Genomic DNA, 22,234 nt, shown 5'->3' with positions numbered 1-22,234 from the left:
ATTTAAAACGATTTTAAGCATAGACTAAAGAACATCGTTAATTAAAAAATAATAAAACTGCATTTGTTTCTTGTTTTCTTTTGTTTTAAAAATTATTTTGTATTTATATAACTGCCTTTTGAGTAGGAGAGGGATTTGTGCAACTTGACGAAAATTCTAGTCGTTAAAAATGTTTCTTATTATTTTTACTGATATTTATACGAATGTTTTTTGTAAGTTCTAATTAGTCACAAATTAAACAAAACATAAATTTGTTATTATTGTTTTATTTTTTCACCCTCCCCATTCTACCTGGCGACTGACTGTATGAGATTTGTAATTTGTTAGGCAATAATTTGTATTTTGTTATATTTATCAATAACTTGATGGATTAAAATTTTTAATCATATTTTCACAGGTAGGTAACTAGGTAATTTTAATAGATTTAAATATTTTAACATAACCGAAAAACCAATAAAAATTAAAAATTGAAGCATCCGCATCATTCAATAATTTCCTGAAAGTAACACTGACGCAATATTCGTAGTGTACCTACTTAATTCATTCGTTATCATAATATATAGACCGACCTAGGTACATATTATAATAAATCTGTAGGAGGGTTAATGTGGTTAATCCTTTACATTGAAAATATTGAAAAAATAAATAGCAGGGTGTTATTGGATCGATACCAAACCCAAATAGTTATGTGATTAATTTTTTTTTGTCTGTCTGTCTTTCTGTCTGTCTGTCTGTTTATGCAGACATCACGTGAAAACTAACGGTTCGATTTCGATGAAACCGAACCGTATACCTATCGAATTATATTTGGTATAATTATACCTTATTATCCTGGGCATAAAATAGGATACTTTTTATCCTGGAAAAATACGTAGAAAAAAAATCTTAATTTTTCTTAATTTTTACGCGCGGACGGAGTCCCGGGCGGAAGCTAGTAATCAATATTAATTAAATATTATGATTAGGTAACAATAATTATACATTTATTATAGTTTGATATTGGAATAGGTTATTAATTTAATAAGCTTTATTAATAATACTCTGTGGAATAAAGATGTGTCGAATACATAATTTAATAAACGTACAGAATTTACCTTAACACTATAACTATTGTATGAATATTCCTTCGAAATCCATTTAGTACAGGCAGTACAAAAACATATACAATTATCCAGAAAAATAAATCACCCAAAAAAATAAAGATCCCAAATAAAATAGAATTGCCAATAATTAAAGATATACCTACATATGATACGACCAAAATATCAACTACACTAAACATTATAACACACCAGAGATATATCAAAATGAGGACTTCGTTATATGTTACAGCCGCAATAAAAAGGGAAACGTGAACAGCTACTAATAAAATGCCCATTACAGCATAAATATGTACAATGATTTGTGCTTGAAGTTCAGCTATGTTAAATCTCTTTAAAATCTCTTCACCCAGTTCGTAAAATGAAACATAAACCAAGCTCGGAAATAAACCGACGATTGCAATCATAATGGCAGCTGGTTTTGGTGGTATGCAGAAGCAACAAACTCGGCTGGTCGGCAAATACTGGTTTAACACGCTGTTCACCATTTTTGAAAATTCTGTAATACATATTACAAATAAAATGTCAATTATTCTGTTATTAAATGATTGTGGAACTTTCTTGCTACCAGCTACAAACAATAATAGATTTCGAAACATTTCATTTTTTTTTTCATGACATAGGAACTAGATTTTAAGTGTTTTTAGGGTTCCGAACCTCAAAGAGAAAACGGAACAATTATAGAATCACTTTGTTGTCCGTTCGTCTGACTGTCTGTTAGTTCGAAACCCTCGGTGCGCGAATCCGACTTGTACCTACTTGGCAGGTTTAATTTTAAAAGCTCACACGTTTCATGAACACGTCATAAGATGAAGATATTGATAGAGCACATGAATAGAGCGGAATTTGCCCAATATAGGAGGTATGACGTATAATTGACTTGACATCTCAGCAACATCTCAGTCACAGCCTTTTCTTTGCCTCAAATTATTATAAATAACCTACCTGCCTTACCTACCATGTTCCTTATATTTAAGAGTACCTACTAATAATAATATAGCTTATATAGCATAAGTACCTACTAATAATAATATAGCTTATATAGCATAAGTACCTACTTACAAAAATTTACTTTAAATTAAAATATTCGCCACTTCTTTCTATTGTCATAAAGATCAATGTCATAGATATCGTTATTTCAAAGTGCCGCCAATATTGACGAAAATGTACCTTCTTCTGTAAAACAAAATCGTTTTAAAGATTAAAAAGAATGCAGAATGCTGTAATATTAAAAATCAGTAAATGAGTACATATATTTTATTATACTTGATAAAAAATAAAAATTTAAAATAATATTTATACTCTTCCCTCCAATTTAATAACGGTAAAAGACTTGATAGATAACGTAAAACCACAGCGTAAAACTTATGTCATAATAATTATGTTGCTGATTGCTGAGTTGTTGCTGACAGATTATTTCGCTATCCGAGAAGAGGAAAAAAAAGATTAAAAAGATTATTATTTATCATAGTATAGTGATCATAGGTAAACTATTGGTAAACTACAAGAAGCTTATATCTAATACACTGGAGATTTCGGTATGAACATTTGACGTGTAACAAGGAAATTGTTGTGTTTTATCACTTTCACACCTAACTTGGTATTGCCACTGTTAATACGAAGTTTTCCCAAGGCTATGTATGCCGTAATATTCTGTGCAAAAGGTTAGTTTTTGTACATGAGTTTGTTGATAAATTGCCAACAACGTCATTCAGAAGCATTGTTGGATGAGACAATTATTATTTATGCTAAATAAAATAAGTATCTGGACCAATTATTAAAAAGCGATACTCCCTGATTATGGGTAGTTACCATAATAAAATTGTAGCAACTCTCACTTTGACAATATGGCATAAGTGTCAAAAAAATTGCGTCGCTTCGAATATTTAAGTTAATATTGTTGCGTATTTAATAAATATTTTCCGAATATAAATAATGTATTGCATTGTGAAAAATTGCAGAAGTGTTTGGACACCAAATTCTGGCATAGAATTTCACAGGCAAGTGTATATTTACGTTATTTACAATATTCCTCAATACTCCTGCATTTACCTGTTTAGAATCATTTCAATGGCAAAAATTGTAAAATTTTGCATCATTTTAGAAAGCAGTCATGTTAAATTTGTTATTTTCCTAATACTTTATCATTTTTCAACAAGTTTTCAATAAACAAAATTAACAAGTAAGGTAACCATGATGACGAGTTTTTATGGATAGTGAAGATAATATTATATTGTAATAACAATATTATGATGAAATTTAGAACACCATTTTCAAGATTTTTACTAGTAATGAAACAACACTCGACATCGGTATTGCACTCACATGTAGTTATAAGATTGTTCGTTTTTACATTGAAATTTATACTTTTTTAACTTACCTCATATTTTTTGTTTTAGGTATTTCAGCTTTCCAAAAAGTAAAATAAAAAGAAATATAATATGTGCCCATCAAGGGTAAAATTACTGAGGATTACGACCCAGAACCCAGGCGTTTATTATAAACAGTTTTTCTTTGATGATTTTGGCTTGAAATTGACCCGTCGAAGCAACGCGTTTAAAAAGAAGATCTGAGTAGCTTACAATTTGGTAAACAGCGTCTGATGCAAAACACAACTTTCCTCTAATTACAAAGGATGTTAATGCTATATATCGGTTCATATCCAGGCTTGAGGCCAAGAGTTATTTTAAAACTATCATTCTATATTACATACCAATTAAAATTGTATGTACCTATAAAGTTTGGCCAGTAATATTATAATATAATTAATACTGTTAAAAATATATGTCGTTATTATTTATAGACCATGATTTTTAGTTTTTTCTATTTCGAAAAATCCTGAATATACAAACCAGTGTGGTCACCCACAGAAAGAGACAAAAAACAACAGTGACGTCATTCAAGGTTATATTTTCTTGTGACAAGTCAATGGTCATAGTGCAATCTCCAGTGTATTAGATATAAGCTTCTTGGTAAACTATAAGCAGCCAAAGATATAAGCTTCTTGGCACAAGAACAAATCATTGTACAATGTACATAATAATATTATTATCTATGCTTTTTGGGTATTTTATTGTTCACGTTTCTCAAAAATTCACTTGTGACGTATTAGTTGCATTGTTATTAAGTTGTTTAGTTATCAGTTGTTATTTAGTTGTTTAGTTAAAAGCATGAGTAGAGTTGATAGAGTATTTAATATTTTTATCTGTCGACATGTGTTTTTAATAGTCTGTCAACATCAAAAAAGTCCTGTCAGTTGTCACACTTGTCAGCGTATCGATTTGATTGCGAAGCGAAATGCGAAGTGCGAACGCGAGTCGCGAACGAAAATGTGATTGTGAAGTGTGAATTGTGGCGGCAATGCGCGTGGTAGGGTCGGCTTGATAATAAAAACATATTACTTTATTTATTTTTGTTGTTATGAAGTAACGAGTGGAACAAAATGTTGTAATTATTTTGTGTTATGTTTTTGTTTTGTTTTATTTAATTTATTTATTTGAAACACAAACATGGATGTAAAACATTCGGATGAATCTTCATATATGGTAAATACAACTTTAAATAGTATTATGTAAGATAACCCTATATTGAGATCAACCAGCCGATTTTAAAATAAACATAAAATTGTTATTTTGTGTACTATTGCATAATACAATTGTAGGTTACATGAGATCTACGTTATTATCGATTTCATGATGTTTTTTAATTAGTCCTAAATTTTTTCAAATATTTATTACTTTATTTGAATTAATTTATTATATTTAATGTGCCTAATGGATATCTTTCACTAAGGATGGATAAAATTTTTTCAAATATTTATTACTTTATTTGAATTAATTTATTATATTTAATGTGCCTAATGGATATCTTTCACTAAGGATGGATAATATAATATGTGGATATAATTAAGTTCATCACGGAATAATTAATTTCATTACCAATTGTTAGTGTGTAATGTGTTTAACACACATAGACACACAATAACATAGAATAAGAAGCATACAATCAAATATGCAATAAACACACATTAAATTCACCTTAGTACACATACTGCACTTCTTTATCTTATCTTATGAAAACTATAAAACAATATGAACTAGAATTGTTATAAATAGACTAACTAATCTGGCAAACATTGTTCTACATTAATAATAATAATTGAGGAGTATCAAAAATAGACACTGGTTGATTTGATAATCATTTATTTGATTTTTATGAAAATTTATATATATGATTATCCATATAAATTTGCATAAACATCTGTCTAGCCCTTATTAGATTCTAATGTTTCTATAATAGTATATATTATATAGTATCAGTAGAAAAAAAGTATGTGTAAAGAGCACATGTGTCATACTAAAATTGTCGCCTTACTCAATGAAGTGACGGTATTGAAATAATGCGATCTTGAAATTTTACTCTCAACCCACCTAAAGAATTTCCATTTTAACATACATCTTTTAAACGGACACATATAAAACCTCCTTGAACAAACCTTTTAGGTGGAAGCAAGGAAGCCATGGTACACATACATCACAGTGGAGCCTGTCATGTTCTTCTACATGATGGCGTTCATGATAACCAATGTCATAGAACAGACATTCTATTTGTTTCGAGCATGTACTGTAAACCATGGCTACAGTGAGGACATCTGCTACAATATAAGTGAATATGATGACATCAACAAGCAAGTGCAGGTAAGTTATATTTGTGTTTAAAACTTTAAATAGGATAGATGTTATGTATCTGGCTATCTTCTTCCTTTAAATGAGCTATCTATACTATATTATAAAGCTGAAGAGTTTGTTTGAACATGCTAATCTCAGGAACTACTGATCCGATTTGAAAAATCCATAAAACTCCAACTCTTGTTGGTCTTAGCATGATGTTATATAAAGGAAGGCTATATAACATCATGCTAAGACCAACAGGAGTTGAGGGTTGAGGAGAAACTTAGTATGCAAGGGGTTTCATCAATCAAGTAGGATTAATTTTTAGGGAATGTTTAAAATGTAGAGAGCTAAAGATCGGGCATTCAGGTACTAAATGATTAACTTTATGATCTCATCTAATCACATCTTAGAGATAGAGATACACAATATACAATTGAAAATTAGAATATAATTATATATACAAGAATAAATTTCTTGAAGTTAAATCAGCTGATTATTTACTGCTGTGGTATGGTGAATTGGATATTAACATATAACATATAGTTACTTGTAATGCACAGTTATGAAATCATATCTATTAGTGTAGTTTTTCACATACCATAGCATCTAATTACCTGTTATTATTTTTAATGTTACAAATTACAATACATTTAACAGATATTAATTTTTTTTTTTTACATACATAGATTATACTTATACCAATTTATTACAATATGTAGTGCATTTTTATTTATTTATACATACCATCTTATCTCTACTCTTGTAAATCTAATATATCTAATATCTAATATTCTAATATATATATATATTATATGTTACCGGAAATGTATGAAATCAAGGAATTGTATACAATTCCGATACCATTTAGGAAATGTATAAAATATTGTTTAAAAAACTATTTAATGCATGCATATCCTAGGAAATGTATAATCTTCCTAGGAATTGTATACAATTCCTATATCGTATTAGGAAATGTGTAAAGTAAATGCTTTCTGTAATAAAACACGTTGTTATTTTTTTTTATTATAGCTCTTATTGATACAATCGGGTAACAGTCATACCGTAAAATTGTAATAATATTATGTTCATATTATTATCTTCGATCGTTCGATCATCGTCGACGGAGCCCCGCTTCGCGGGGCTCCTATTTCTGTGTAGTTTTTTTTTTAACAAACCTAACCTAACCTAAACCTAACCTAACTTTGAGGGCGAATATCTCGGCTATTTTTGATTTTAGAGAAAAGTTGTTCCTATAAAACATGACAATAACTACAATATTTTGCAATATTAGTTATATTCAAAAGATTTTATAAAATCTGAATGCTCAATCTTTTTATTATAAGGTTCTCAACATTCCCACTCAAATAAAGGACATTTCAAAGTCAGTGTAAGAATTAGAGTCAATTAGCTATAACCTTTCTGAGAATTGTTAACTGGTAAGTTTTACCTTGATGTGCCTAAAAACGACAAATGATTGTTTAGAGTACATATTATCTCTATGTTGTTTAGTTTTGATTTGGATGTTTTGATCATATACTCATATAGCCTTTTCTTGTACCCGGGCTGAATAGGTACATACATATTATTAAAACCATCATCGATGATCATCATGTGGTCCCATTTAAATTTAGTTTACTCCTGACAATATGAAGGCGGTTGGGTTTTTTTTAAGAATTTTCATGTATTTTATTTTTCATGTATGTAATTAAATATATTGTGCAATATATTTTCAGTTTTCACACAATCATTTTGTATCACAATTTAAACGATAAATATTTTAATATTTACGCTTACTATAGATGCTTAAATATTTCTTCTTCAATCAGATAAGCAATTTCCTAGCTACATAATCTCGTCTATTAGCCATTTCATCTTTTCCGCATTCACTTGTCGTCTTTATATGACAATTTTATCAGAAAACCACTCGAAAGTGTCTTTAGATATCGATAACCAATAAACCAAACATAACAAAATTCTTAAGAAAATTAAAATATTATTATTATGTATATATATTACAAAAATTACGGAAAAATTGTGAACTGAAGTTGAAAACTCGTCAATATATTAATGTAGATTTTAGATGAATAAATATTATATCTTTTTTTTTGAGTGGGTAAATCTTCCAAAGATACCCACGGCCCCCGGGGAAGGAGCCGTGGGTTATGTCGGATTCTTACCGACTAAAACCCCACTGTGTTCCGTTGAGCCGCTTTAATGATGGGGCCGCGGGTATTGGTTGGAATTCTTCCGCGACATTAATATTATACCTGAGAATTTGTCATCTACTATATTAAAATAAGTCAGGATTACCTTCCTGACGCTATAACTCCAGAACGCACCAACCGATTTCCACGGTTTTGCATTCGTTGGAAAGGTCTCGGGCTCCGTGAGGTTTATAGCAAAGAAAAGGTGTCTCTGGTGGCGAAATGGAGTTCTCCCGGTTTGCTAGTAAGATATAATAATAATAATTTTTAAACAACAACTAATAATAATTTTAAATTTCGTTTGTCACACATTATACAAAATACTTTCCAACATTTAACGTAACTTTATAACATAATGGATATGGTTAACATTTACATGCAAAATCCATACTAATTATTTAATATTATTATAAATGCGAAAGTAACTCTGTCTGTCTGTCAACAGACCTGTGAGTGTGACCTGTGAGTAGGTAACAACTCAATCACGCCTAAACTACTAAACCAATCTTCATGAAATTTTGATACCCGAGAAAGGACATAAGCTACTTTTTACTCCGGGAAAATGGCGAAATCCCGGAAATCTCGTGGGAACGGGAACTAAGCGGGTTTTTCTTTGATTGCGTGGGCGGAAACCTATTATAATTTATATGTATATGCCAACCATCACAAGTAGGTACTAAAATATGGACTTTTGACCATTTAGGTACCTATTTGGCGGTTTTATAATCTTCAGAGGTCAAGGTTTGTGCTTATTCTCCCGTGATAATCGATTGATTTGGCTCTTTTATGGTTGTTTACAAAATTTCTAGTAACTGAAACTATAGAATAAAGAGGAAGGAATCAATTTGAAGTCTTTACCTATACCCTAATACCCTTTGTATTATAATGTGGGTCTAGATTTATATTCTAAACCACTCTGAATAAAAATAAAAAACTATTGTGTAGAAACAATCAAAATCGCATACCAATGCAAAAATTTCGAGCATAAACTTCTATTTATTGCTATTTTAATATTCAATTTAATAGTAAGTCTTAGTAAGTAATTCAATTTTCTTTTGTCTTTATTTTATAATGACGATTATAATAATTAAACGATACTATATTACGTACTAGCTTACCGCCCGCGGCTTCGCCCGCTTTGTCTAAAACCTAATAAATTATATACTAAAACCTTCCTCTTGAATCACTCTATCTATTAAAAAACCGCATCAAAATCCGTTGCATAGTTTTAAAGATTTAAGCATACTAATGGGATATAGGGACAGAGAAAGCGACTTTGTTTTATACTATGTAGTGATAATAAGAGACCCCATCGTCATACAAATGTCTTCCTATTCCAGGTAACAGCTTCAGTGTTCCACCAATGGAACGGGGTAGCGGGCCACATAGTTCCTCTCCTCCTAGCTTTCTTCCTTGGCTCGTACAGTGACAAGCGAGGCAGGAAGATCATCATACTGGCCGGCCTTATCGGGAAACTGTACTTCTCTGTTATGATCACGTTTATTACAACTAATTGTAAGTATTCTGTTTGTGTGTGTTAAGCTGTGCTTGTTATCACCTATTGATCAATGTTTGATCAAACACATCTTATATTTCTTCATACATTTTCCTTTCCTACCAGGTTGCCCGGTAGATATTGCTGTTCAGCAATAAAGCCGCCTTGTGTACAAATGATGCCTTTTTGTGATATTTTTCTTTTTTTCTGCTTTGTCCCATATTTGTACAATGAAGTATAATAAATAAATAAATTTGTATACATAAAAACATTCTGTATATAAACCAATCTTTCGCCTCTTCAATGTTTTGAGTAGACTGACTAGAAATATTTATTTATTAGAACTTCTTAGGAGTTAGGGCAATATCCATGATAGTTTATTTAATTTGTAAAACTTCGCAACAAGGCCCTTGCTTCTCGAATAGTCTATTACGAAAGCTATATTATATCATGAGCATCTCTATCTTTATAATATCGTTAAGATGAAGAAATATTCATTACAATGTAAGTATTAATTAACTACATACGTTTATTATTAGAACTAATATAATAAAGATAGGTGAAACTAAACATTAAGTACAACTGTAATCTTACATAAATCTATACATATAATAAATCTGTAGAAGGGTCAATTCTGTACATTGAAAATATTGAAAAAATAAATACCAGGGGGTGTTACTGGATCGATACCAAACCCAAATATGTGATTAAAAAAATTTTTGTCTGTCTGTCTGTCTGTATGTGAAGGCATCACGTGAAAACTAACGGTTGGATTTCGATGAAACTTGGTATAATTATACCTTATTATCCTGGGCGTAAAATAGGATACTTTTTATCCTGGAAAAATACGTAGAAAAAAATTAAACTTAATTTTTCAGTTTTATCCATAGACGTTGTTCTGTAGAACCGCGAACACACGTTGCGTATTATTATAGGCCTAGCCGTATTTGGGTCCAAAATATATTTATAAGATGTCAGAGTTACTCAAAATGGAGAAATAAACCATCCACGCGAAGACCGACATCCGCGCGGACGGAGTCGCGGGCGAAAGCTAGTAATAACTAAATACCTACAAAGATAATGATTATATTCTATTGAGAAGTGTTAGTAAACATGCTATCCGTATATGAGATATCTGCCTTGATCTGTTAATTTATTTGCAAAGATATTATATGTGATTAAGAAAAAGATAATATTCTATATCTTACTTCATATGATTAATTTAAACCTATCCTACTAATATTATAAATGCGAAAGTTTGTGAGGATGTGTATGTGTGTGTTTGTTACTTTTTCATGCAAATACTACTGAACCGATAACAATGAAATTATCACACATATAGAAGGTAACTTGGATTAACGCATAGGATAGGTTTTATTCCGGAAATCCCACGGGAACGGGAACTATGTGGGTTTTTCTTTGAAATCGCGGGCGAAGCCGCGGGCGGAAAGCTAGTAGGCAGTAACATAATATAAAAGTATTAGGCTATGGGCTGTTTTAATAAACGTTATTTCATATACTTTTTAAGCCTCTGCCAGTGAACGATCTCGAAAAATAATTAATTGAAAATTACTTCTAAGAAATATATATCCAATTAATTATTTTTTCGAGTTTTTTAGAGGCTTCAGCTTTCGACTTTTAATAGAATTAGATTGGTTTGATACCTACCTGAAAAGATGTTATTATACAATCGTTATAATACATATAAATAAATATGTAGTACACAATTCTTTGGAGATAAATTTACAGTATGCAAATGCGAATATAATAAGAAATAAAATATCGTAGATCAATAACCGGTGAAATTGTATTTATTATCTCATAGTTTTGTTTGTTTCTTTAAAATTTTTTACGTAATAATGATAAATGTATTTGTGTGTGCGACTGCAATATAGGTATGTAACATTATGCACAATTTTTAAAAGGTGCATTACCTACACATTATTTTTAAAATGATTTTGCAATAGCGATTGTAATTTATTTAAAAGTTTTTCAATCTATACTAATAATATAGTGCTTTATATAGTGAACAGTTTGTTTGTCTGAACGTGCTAATTTCGGGAACAACTGAACTGATCCTGACTGACTGATCAAAAGAAAATCCACCTATGGATGTGTGGACCGTTCGCGCTAGTAATAAATAATAATATTAAAATAAAATTAAGTTTTAACTCCCATTAATATATTACACTAGCTGCTTCGCCCGGTTTCACCCCCGTGGCTCCACTCCTGTTGGTCGTAGCGTGATGATATAATATAGCCTATAGCCTTCCTCGATAAGTATGCTATCTAACCCCGAAAGAATTTTTGAAATCGGACCAGTAGTTATTTACCAGACCCGAGATTAGCGCGTTCAAACAAACTCTTCAGCTTTATATTATCATCACAATATACATATACCTATATAAATCTCGTGTCACAATGTTTGTCCTCAATGGACTCCTAAACCACTTAACCGATTATAATAAAATTCGCACACCATGTGCAGTTCGATCCAACTTGACAGATAGGATAGCTTAAATCTCAAATCGTTAGAGAAAGCGGGCGAAGACGCGGGCGGTAATGCTTGTTATAGTATAGATTAGTATAGATTTGATAGTGACGGTTGCTTGTCTTTCTACCTGTCTAGACTTCGATAAGATAATGCCTTGCAAATAAGCCATGAATATAATATAATGCTTGCGATATTTCACTGCGAATTTTTGTTATAAATTAATTTTCCTTGTATTTAAATTTTTATTATATACGTATATTGTTTAAATTATTGTTGTAACGATTAAGATTAAGAGCTCTTTTTGGACCCTTCTTTTGCAATGTGCATTTATAGGTTTCTATACTCTTTGAAAAATAATGATTAATACAAAAGAAGGATATAATTTACCAAGAATTTACCAATCTTGATATTTTTTTAAACAATTAGATCTTTTATACGCAATATTAGATTATTATTATATTCGAAATCATAATACATCCTACATTACTAATAACTAGATTAAATTTAGATGATATATAGCTACAATAATTTGCTAATCGCGTATGTTTTGGCAACTCATATTGTTATGAAATAATTGTCTTCGATATTATAAAAATTCAAGAGGTAAAAAGAATAGCTTACTCATTTTAATTCTTATGCAATCATGATTTTATGCACCAATGCGAATTTTAATCGAATTATAATTATTATGTTGCGATGGAGAAAAATAATTTCAAGCCAATGCAATATCATGTGTACCTATGAAGAAATAGAAAATAGCTACAAATTATTTTAAGTTTACTAATTTTAATACTTACTCTCTGTGAAAAAGAATTAAATTAGAATTGTATTGCAATAGCCTGTTGCGTTCCAACAATGGGCAAAGACCACTGCAAGTCGCTTCTACGAAATATTTACTGCATAAGATACAAATTATAATTTGTATAACACAAACCGCATACTCATATCCATACTTAATAATGCGAAATATTTATATTTCAATACATATTTAATATAACAAATTATAAATAACTAATAAAATTTATACTTATAGCTAAGCGAAATTCAAAATGCTTGATAACTTATCTCATTAAATTACTTATTATTTCATTATTCCTTTATGTAATATACCCATTGTTTCTTCCAGCTTGGCCCGTAGAATACATAATATACTTCGCGGCTTTCCCTTCTGCACTGACCGGCTCGGACTTGGCCATATTCGCGGGCTGCTTCGCGTACTTGGCCGACGTGTCCTCGGTCAAGAATCGAACCCTGCGCGTCGGCGTGTTGGACGCTGTGTACTTGAGCACTATGCCTACGGGGATAGCACTAGGTGAGTAACCGACTGCGCTTAAAAGGGGGAATGGTTTTACCGCGAAAATTGGCTTTTAATTTCGATAGTCTGTTTGTATAAATACTGGCAATGACGTGAATAAATACCTACTGATATATTTCTTAACGTGTTATCGTTTATTAAAAAATAGTTTAGTTATGTACTAGTGGTCCGCCCCGGCTTCGCCCGTGGTACATATTTCGCAATAAAAGGTAGCCTATGTCCTTTCTCGGGTATCAAAATACATATCTCCATACCAAATTTCATGCAAATTGGTTCAGTAGTTAAGGCGTGATTGAGTAACAGACAGACAGAATTACTTTCGCATTTATAATATTAGTATGGATTGTTGGTATTTAGTTAGTTACTTAGTTATATACACGCGACGTCATTTACTGTGTAAATAAGACGTGAGACGCAGTAATGCCGCGATAGAAATTTCCTATTTGTCGCTAGTTGTTCACACATTTATATGCAAAATACAGACATTAAGTCTAGGTTCATCTCAAAATATTTCTCCATTGAAATTAATTCGAAAAAACCTAGATCTATGTCTAAATGTGATTAGACATAGATCTAGGTCTATATTCGTGTGACATTTGTGGCTACAACAGGCTATGGCTGAAAAACAGCGGTGAAAGCACTGGCCTTTTAGTCATTGTTTCCACCATATGCTGAGTCCAAAGCCTTATCGTAGTAAACTGTTATTTTTCTTGTGTATTTTTTTGTTTATGTGTTTGATTTTTACTGCCAATAAATTCTTATTCTATTCTATTCTCAATACTAGGATCCATAGCTCCACTATTATCAGTACAAACAAATACTATCATATAATAAATCTCATAAGTACATCGCTTGAACTTTGTTATCGGATAAAATTAATTACTTATGGTAAAATACTTCTATACCGCATTTATCATTGTATTGAGGTTATCTGAGACATACATTTTTTTTTTTATTTTAGCGATGTATGTAAAACTGCATTTAAAAATGTTATTCCTAACTACCACATAATAATAATAGTTTAAAAAAAACTAAAAAACACGCTTTTTATAGAAAACCGAACTAAAAAATAGAAAATTTTATCAAATTAGTGTATTGTCATCGGTCCTCAATAAGTCTACAAAGTTTGAACGAAATCTGGCCGTTTAAAGTGGGTCAAAATCGCGGCCAAAGAAGTCGGTTACAAACAAACATACAGGTGAAGCTAATATAAAGCGTGTAAAAATGAATGAAATAAAAAGACAAAAGGAAGTGAATTATAAATTATCATACTTAATTAACTATCTATGTTAAAGTAAATGACAAATTCTAGCCCTGAGTCTTAGATACTACTTTTAAAGAGAATATTTATTTTTTGTTTATAACAAAATAGCTTCTATTTATAATAAAATATTCCGACAAATCACAAAACGCACAAACTAGCATAACTTCTACTTTCATTCCACAAATTGTTTACTAATATAATTGATCTATTTCCAGGTAACCTAATATACACGAAGCTGGTAAACCGCTCCTTCACAGCCATGTTCGCTATAAACTCCTGTCTCATGGCGCTAGCAACACTGCACTGTATATTCTTCCTAAAATGGCAGACTCGAAGCGAACAAGTGTCACTAAGAGATGCCGGAATTAGGAACCCTTTGAAGGATTTCTTTGATTTAAATAATATAAAACAAACGTTTGTTACGCTGACGAAACACAGGCCCAATAATAAGAGGATGTTCTTATGGTTTCTACTCATTTCTATGGCGTTTTATACGTTTCAACGTGGTGGGTATCATTTTTTATCTTAAACTAGCTTACCGCCGCTTTCTCTAAAACGATTTGAGATTTAAACTATCCTATTTCTCAAGTTGGATCGAACTGCACATGGTGTGCGAGTTTTATTATAATCGGTTTAGTGGTTTAGGAGTCCATTGAGGACAAACATTGTGACACGAGATTTATATATATTAAGATTATAGTGTAAAACAAAGCGTGTGTACCGAGCGCACGTATCAAAAGTTAAAATTCTTTGGCAAGATTAAAAAGATATCAAAATCGATGCCGTACTCCATGACGTGACGATATTGCCATGATTCTACCTTGAAATATTACCCTCGACTTGACTAGAGAAGTTTTACTTCAATAATGTTGTTAAAAATATAATCACTACAAAGTATAAAACAAAGTCGCTATCTCTGTCCCTTTGTATGTTAAATCTTTAAAACTACGCAACGGATTTTGATGCGGTTTTTTTAATAGATAGAGTGATTCAAGAGGAAGGTTTTAGTATAATTTATTAGATTTTAGACAAAGCGGATGAATTCACGGGCCGTAAGCTAGTCATGAATATAAGTATTTATTATTCAAGTATAATACTCCGGGTATTACCAAGTGTACATTTAAAGGTTCATATTAAAATATGTAGTACTTATTTTCCTTATCAACATTAATACCCTACTATAAACATTAAATTACATTTTTCCTCAGATGAAAAGGCCGTGTTATATCTGTACACTTCAAAAGTATTCAAGTGGGACTCCACAAACTACAGCAACTTCAAAACGTATTTAAACACTTGCTACGTGATCTTTACTCTCTTCGGTATACCGCTTATGACAAAAGTACTGGAATGGAGGGATACCGTATGTATTTTATATATTTTTATCTATATAAAAAACATCTAACTTATGCAAAGTTAACCAGACAGCTTAATTTAAAAAAAACAGACCTTTGTATTGTTAAGAAAAACAATTTTATTATTAAAGTTTATTAATTTGTTAATTATGATTTTTTATAACTATTGAAAAATTAAAAATGTTACAAAATAATAATTTTCAATAGTTATAAAAAAAAATACATATTAATAAACTTTAATGAAAATTTACCGCAGGATCTTATAAATCTACAACCAACATTGGATAATTCGAATATTAGAGTTTGTTTGTTTGTTTGTACGCTCTAATCTCAGGATTTACTGGTCTGATTTGAAAAATTATTTCGGTGTTAGATAGCCCATTTATCGTGGAAGGCTATATAGGCTATATATGTATCAGGCTAAGAGTTAAGACCAACATGAGCGGAGCAATGCGGGTGAAACCGCAGGGCACTAGTATAAAATAAAATGTGATACAAGCGTTAAAATACTGAATAAGAACATACATACTACAAATACAACCCACATTGGATAATTCGTATTTTACGTTCTTTTAACAAATAAATATTAAAATTGAAATTTTAGAGCAGTGGTGGCTCAAGAGCAGTGCTGGCTCAGTGGTGAGACCACGGACTTCGAATCGACAAGTCCGTGGTTCGAGACCAGGCGAGCGCGCAGGAAATAAATTGATTTTTCAATTTATCTGCGCATGTTGTAACATCACCACTGCTCGAACGTTGAAGGAAAACATCGTGAGGAAACCGACATGTCGAAGAATTAAAAAAAAAATAAGTTCGACGACATGTGTCATCCGCCAACACGCACTTGGCCAGCGTGGTGGATGCCTGCACCCTCATAGGAGGCCCGTGTCCCAGCAGTGGGAACGTATAATATGGGCTGATGATGACGATGATGATTAAAATTTCAGATAATAGTGATGCTGGGTGCTCTAGCGCACATGGGCGGGCACTTGATATACGCGCAGGCAACGAGCGGGCAGCTGATGTACGTCGGCGCTAGTGCGGCTGCGCTTGGGCCTTGCGTTGTGTCGCTCGTGCGCTCTATGGCCAGTAAAGTGCTGACCCCGAGCGAGAGAGGTCAGTATATTGGACTAATTAAAGAGGAAATATTATATTTACTCTTTATTGTATATACAATAATCTTATAAAATAAAAGTAAAACAAAACCTAATGGCGGCCTTATGGCTCCAAAGCCATCTCTGCCAGGCAACCTTCATATTACTGCTCCTGCTGTTGATAACACTCATTCGTTTCAGTTTTCATTTAGTTTTTCTAAATCAGGAATAAACAATGTACACGTGTAGTTCGTTACAGGTTTTAAGAGACCTGATGTTGTCACATTATGAGTATAAAATGAAAACGCATATGATTTTCAAAAATGTATATATTGTTCGGTTTCGATACCGCTTGTTTTGAAGTAAAAGAGCGCTTGCGAGCACACGTATCGGAACTGGAACTTCTTTGACAAGATTCAAAGATACCAAAATCGTCGCCTTGCTCCATAACCTGACGGTATTGGCTTGACGCGACCTTGAAATTTTACTCTTAACGCGCCTTAAGATGTTGCGCTTCAAAAATCAATCATCTTTTGTCACCAGGTGTCGCATTCGCGTTTCTATCAGTAATGGAGAACGCGGTGGGAATGTTTGCGTCGATAGTGTACTCGCAGCTTTACAAGGCGACGCTCGACTCGCAGCACATCAACTCGATATTCTACCTGACCGTGTGCACGCAGGCGGTGGTTTTTGTATTGGCTTTGTGAGTATTTTATAGTGAGGTAACAAAAATTTTGTCCGAAACGAAACTCTGCCCGCGCGTGTATTAGGCAGAGTTTCCTTATATTCAAATTCAAAATTCAAATTCAAATTATTTATTTGTCAGAATTGTGGTAATACAAGGTCACATGATTTAATTAATAAAATAGTCCACACAATTCGCCAAACAATTGGCAATAGGATAGACTTTGAACATAAGAGCGCTTATTCAATTTAACACAAGTCAAAATCTCCGCGATCTATTACGATAGATCGCGGCTTGCGCTATCCTTTTACTATGAACAGCATAGGTCCACAGGAGAGCGCCGAGCAACATGTCCTCTCTCTGGAAAGGCTCGCTGCCGACTGATTTTAATCGGGTCGCGCGCAGTGTTTTATAGTACTTTAAAACAAATTGTAGAAAAATAATAGAGGTACCTTAGTTGATTTTTTAAATTTTATCTTATAAGTAAGACATTCTTTTATTGCAATATGTATAAATTATATTCAACTAAGTCAAATATCTTGGTGAAAATAATCATTTTGTCGACTATAATTTCTAAAAAAAATTCACATTGTTCGGATTTTAATTTCGTAAGTTAGGAGTCCAAAATAAAAAATCTTTTAACTAACTATTTTAATAAGGATTTTTGCAGTTAGTTAAAAAAAAAATATGTGTTAGATCTGTCAGCAATTTCAGATATTTTTAGCTTCGAAATTAACACTAAAAGTGAAATCAAGCAATCATCGGCTCAGTTATCTTGATGGTATTCACAAATACTGTATCAATTGAAAAAAACTCTTAACTAACTATATAGACAATAAAATTTCCTAAAATTATTAGTAATTCATATGTTTTTAAGATAAGTGGTTGATGGACAATCTGGTTTGAAAAATCACATATTTGAGCCAAACAGCGCACGGACCGCGTACACGGCTATAACTGCGATAAAAAAGGTGTCAAATTCTTCTAAAAAGCTATTGTTTATATTAGTGCATAGCATTTATTGCAATGATTTTGTATTTAAGGGTACTTTGACCGTTTTGAGGATACTACATTTATAATCCATACTAATATTATAAAAGTAACTCTGTCTGTCTGTCTGTTACTCAATCACGCCTTAAATACTGAACCAATTTGCATGAAATTTGGTATAGAGATATTTTGATACCCGAGAAAGGACATAGGCTACTTTTTACCCCGGGACATAGGATAGATTTTATCCCGGAAATCCCATGGGAACGGGAACTATGCGAGTTTTTCTTTAACTGCGCGGGTGAAGGCGCGAGTGGAAAGTTAGTTTACAATAAGACACCAATGTGGGTTTCCAATTGAAAATTTCCTTAAACTTCCATTTATTATGCAATATTTAGGTGAAATAATAAAATTGTATTGTCTAATAAATGTTTAAATTTAATTTTCAGGACAATGGACATATTGCTAAAAGGACGCCGAATTGAAAGTCAATTGGAACAAGATGAAAGGCGCATGTCGGAGAGTACGTGAGGAAATATATATTATGGACTGTTTGTTAGAGATATTCATATTGGAAATCATATTTTATTTGTGTATTTAAAATATTATTATTTCACTGTGTTACAAAGGAAACTTTATAAAATAGACTGGCGCTTAATTTTTTTCAAGGCCGCAAAAGAGGTTAGTGCCATCAGAAAAAAAAAATATTTTAGTTTTGCGTTTTTGTGTGCTTTTTTTAGGTGCATTTTTCCTTAATATTTATTTACAACAGTATAAAAAGTGGTATCTAGCAAATGCCAATTTTGAAAATTATAAGTACCACTAACTAGTTTTGATAAACAATTGCTCATTAAATTATTTTTAATTAGACTAATATTAATAAAATTAGATTAATACCACAGAATACATAATAGTAGCTAAACGCTACAGAACGGACACTCTCCGCCTCCCGCCAAAATTAAACACTTACCTCACCCCGCACGATCAGACATAAAATGGTCTGCATTTTTCTGAAAGGACAATACGCAACGAAGATTGACAACATTAATCAAATTGACTTAAAGTAATTTTATTATTTTGGATTTGTGATTATCGTTTTTCGTAGAAAATGGTTAGATATTGTGCTGTTTACGGATGTATTTCATCAGAAAAACGCGAATTTTTTTTTACGCTAGTCACAAATGTGCCAACCATAAAGCGTTAACACACACATTTGCAGTCGGTACAGTGTGACTGTCAAAACGATAATTTTGTATGGAGTGTCCGGGGTGTGTTAATACTAAAGTTAACATAAGTGATATTAAAGAACAATAGTGTTAAGTTACCAACACAACATATTTTGATCCTTAAAAACGGCACACTAACGCACACACGAGTAGACGTCAATGTAATCTGGCATGATTCAATTATTGTAACTAATTACTATACAATTTAGTGTAAGATATGAATTCTGGGCTACTATCATATAAATTCTGATATTATCGTATATTTTATTATTATTTTTTAATCCATATTATTTCGTCGAAAATTGTATGAAAATGCTCGAATAAATAGTTCAAATATTTACCTTCTATGAATTTGATGTTTAAAGAATATTTTCTGTTAAGTTTTTACGTAAGTTAATTTTCATTAAATCCAATCGAAAGTAACTCGAATAGCTCAAAATAAAAGAAATTAAGATTTTACATAGATTAAGGATAAGCAAAACATTATTACATATTTTTATCGAGAATTTATGTATTTTTATGTCAAAATCGAACTTACAATATATTTTTAATACATATTTGTATGAAATCATCGAATTACATAATTATTTGTATTATTTCGTTAAACTATCGCTGGTGTATTCTGTTGCAAGTTATCTTGTTAATGTTATTGTTAACTACAATAAAATAGAAGCTTATTTTGTGAAATTTAGCCGCTTCTTTGTTTTAGCTAAGTTAAAGTTAAAGCTAAGTTATCCAAATTGGCAGTTATTTAGATTTTATAGTTAAGTTTATAGTAATAATATATTATTATAGTATAAGTATTGTACTATGCGATCCAACTGAGAATAGGAACGTCGATGACCTTTATGCGTAAACTACGTATAAAAGTCATTTGAAAAATATGTATTAGGTACTTGGAAATATATATATTTTTTTATTTCAATCAATATTTTATTTTGTCGGACTTTTATATCAAATTTAAATACAAGCGTGTTTAAATTTGATTCGTTATTTACACATATTACGTCACAAAATGGCGATGTATCGATCCTATTCCTATTTGAATCGCATAGTACGGCAATTCACCGTGTGCTGAAACATTATAAAACGTAATGAAATATAATTAAGTATGGAATAGATAATGATTAAAAATTCCATTAATTTAATAGTGTCATTGTTTTAAGGACGCTTTTTGAAAACAGATAGGTCGATATTTTCCTCGTGTTTTTAACGTTTTATATCTGCTTCCCTAAGGTATTTTTGAAAATCCAAATTATGTATGTCCTATCTGATAAATTTGGCCGAATTAAGATCCATTTATGCATAAATTTCAAACGTTTTTATGACAACAGTAACTTAAAAAAAAAACTTATTTCCTCGGATTGAAGAACGTGTCCTTAAAACAATGAATTTAGTATTAAGGTCTTAAGTAGGTAATGAGTGAAATATTCATCAAATTGTTACTTATTTTTGCACAACATATATAAAATGGTAAGACTGGGAAAAATTGGTGGTACGGAATGAAGGTGTATTTTGACAAAAATTGCGCATTTGATGCATTTTTATATCGGAAATTGAATGTAGTAGTGACGCAGATGACTTATCGATACACTGTCGGATCAGGTCTTATTTTTTTATATTATAACTTAATTTCAACTATGTAAGTGAAAATATTTTTCAAACATAGATAATATGCATAATGTAACTATGGTTTTATAGTATCATGTATACAGTCTCTTATAAACATGTTCTTTTATTATGTTTTAATGTTTACTTTGTGGTTGTGTACTTATTCCAGATTTTATATTGTGATGTTACGTTCCTACTATACTTTACAACGAATGTATTAAAACCTCACTATGAATTACATTTTTTGTTTTATTTGTCCCTCAGTTATTTAATTATTAGTCCCTAGGGGTTACCAACATGACTTATATCCGTACACACGTCACATGAAACAACTATAGTAGTAGCTTGGTAGTAGCAAGTATAGGATTATATTAACTGTAGTAGTAACCAGTAGGGAATGCAGATTTAACCAAATGGCAAATAGACAATTTCTGACAATGTTCCACCAAGGTTCAACCCTTTATAAGGTTGAAATTATTCGATATATTTAGCGTAAAACAGCCATTTTGAATGCTTAATAAGTTTCTGTTTGTTTATCATGTTTTATGAATATAATTCAACTCTTCACGGACTCTGTTCAGTTTATATTTTGCCTTGATTTATGCTGATATCATAACTTATAATTTAGAATGGGCTTAATAATTTGACCACATTACTAGAAGTGGATATGTGTAAGTCGGCAGGGCACCAACTGTCCTGAGATTAACTTGGTATCACCAGACTGCGAC

At 31.4% G+C, this 22,234-nt stretch overlaps 1 protein-coding gene across 1 annotated transcript; it reads left to right on the top strand.

The window, feature by feature from the left end:
• Positions 1–4,385: 4,385 nt before the first annotated feature.
• LOC123705004 (proton-coupled folate transporter) lies at positions 4,386–19,559 on the top strand. Its single transcript, XM_045653543.1, has 9 exons — positions 4,386–4,645; positions 5,603–5,797; positions 9,318–9,492; positions 13,093–13,278; positions 14,761–15,051; positions 15,754–15,908; positions 16,848–17,016; positions 17,538–17,697; positions 19,119–19,559. The coding sequence occupies exons 1-9, from the start codon at positions 4,610–4,612 to the stop codon at positions 19,198–19,200; spliced, it is 1,449 nt and encodes a 482-aa protein (XP_045509499.1). The 5' UTR covers positions 4,386–4,609; the 3' UTR covers positions 19,201–19,559.
• The last annotated feature ends 2,675 nt before the right edge of the window (positions 19,560–22,234 follow it).

The sequence above is a fragment of the Colias croceus genome, chromosome Z (assembly GCF_905220415.1).
Source record: "Colias croceus chromosome Z, ilColCroc2.1".
In the NCBI taxonomy this organism is placed as follows: Eukaryota; Metazoa; Arthropoda; class Insecta; order Lepidoptera; family Pieridae; genus Colias; species Colias croceus.
The sequence above is the reverse complement of the archived record's forward strand: the minus strand, read 5'-3'. Positions and strand labels throughout refer to the sequence as shown.

Coding starts and splice junctions, on each gene's coding strand:
- LOC123705004 (XM_045653543.1), top strand. CDS start 4,610: ATGGATGTAAAACATTCGGATGAATCTTCATATATG. Junction 4,646..5,602: donor CGGATGAATCTTCATATATG/GTAAATACAACT, acceptor CAAACCTTTTAG/GTGGAAGCAAGGAAGCCATG. Junction 15,909..16,847: donor TACTGGAATGGAGGGATACC/GTATGTATTTTA, acceptor TTAAAATTTCAG/ATAATAGTGATGCTGGGTGC.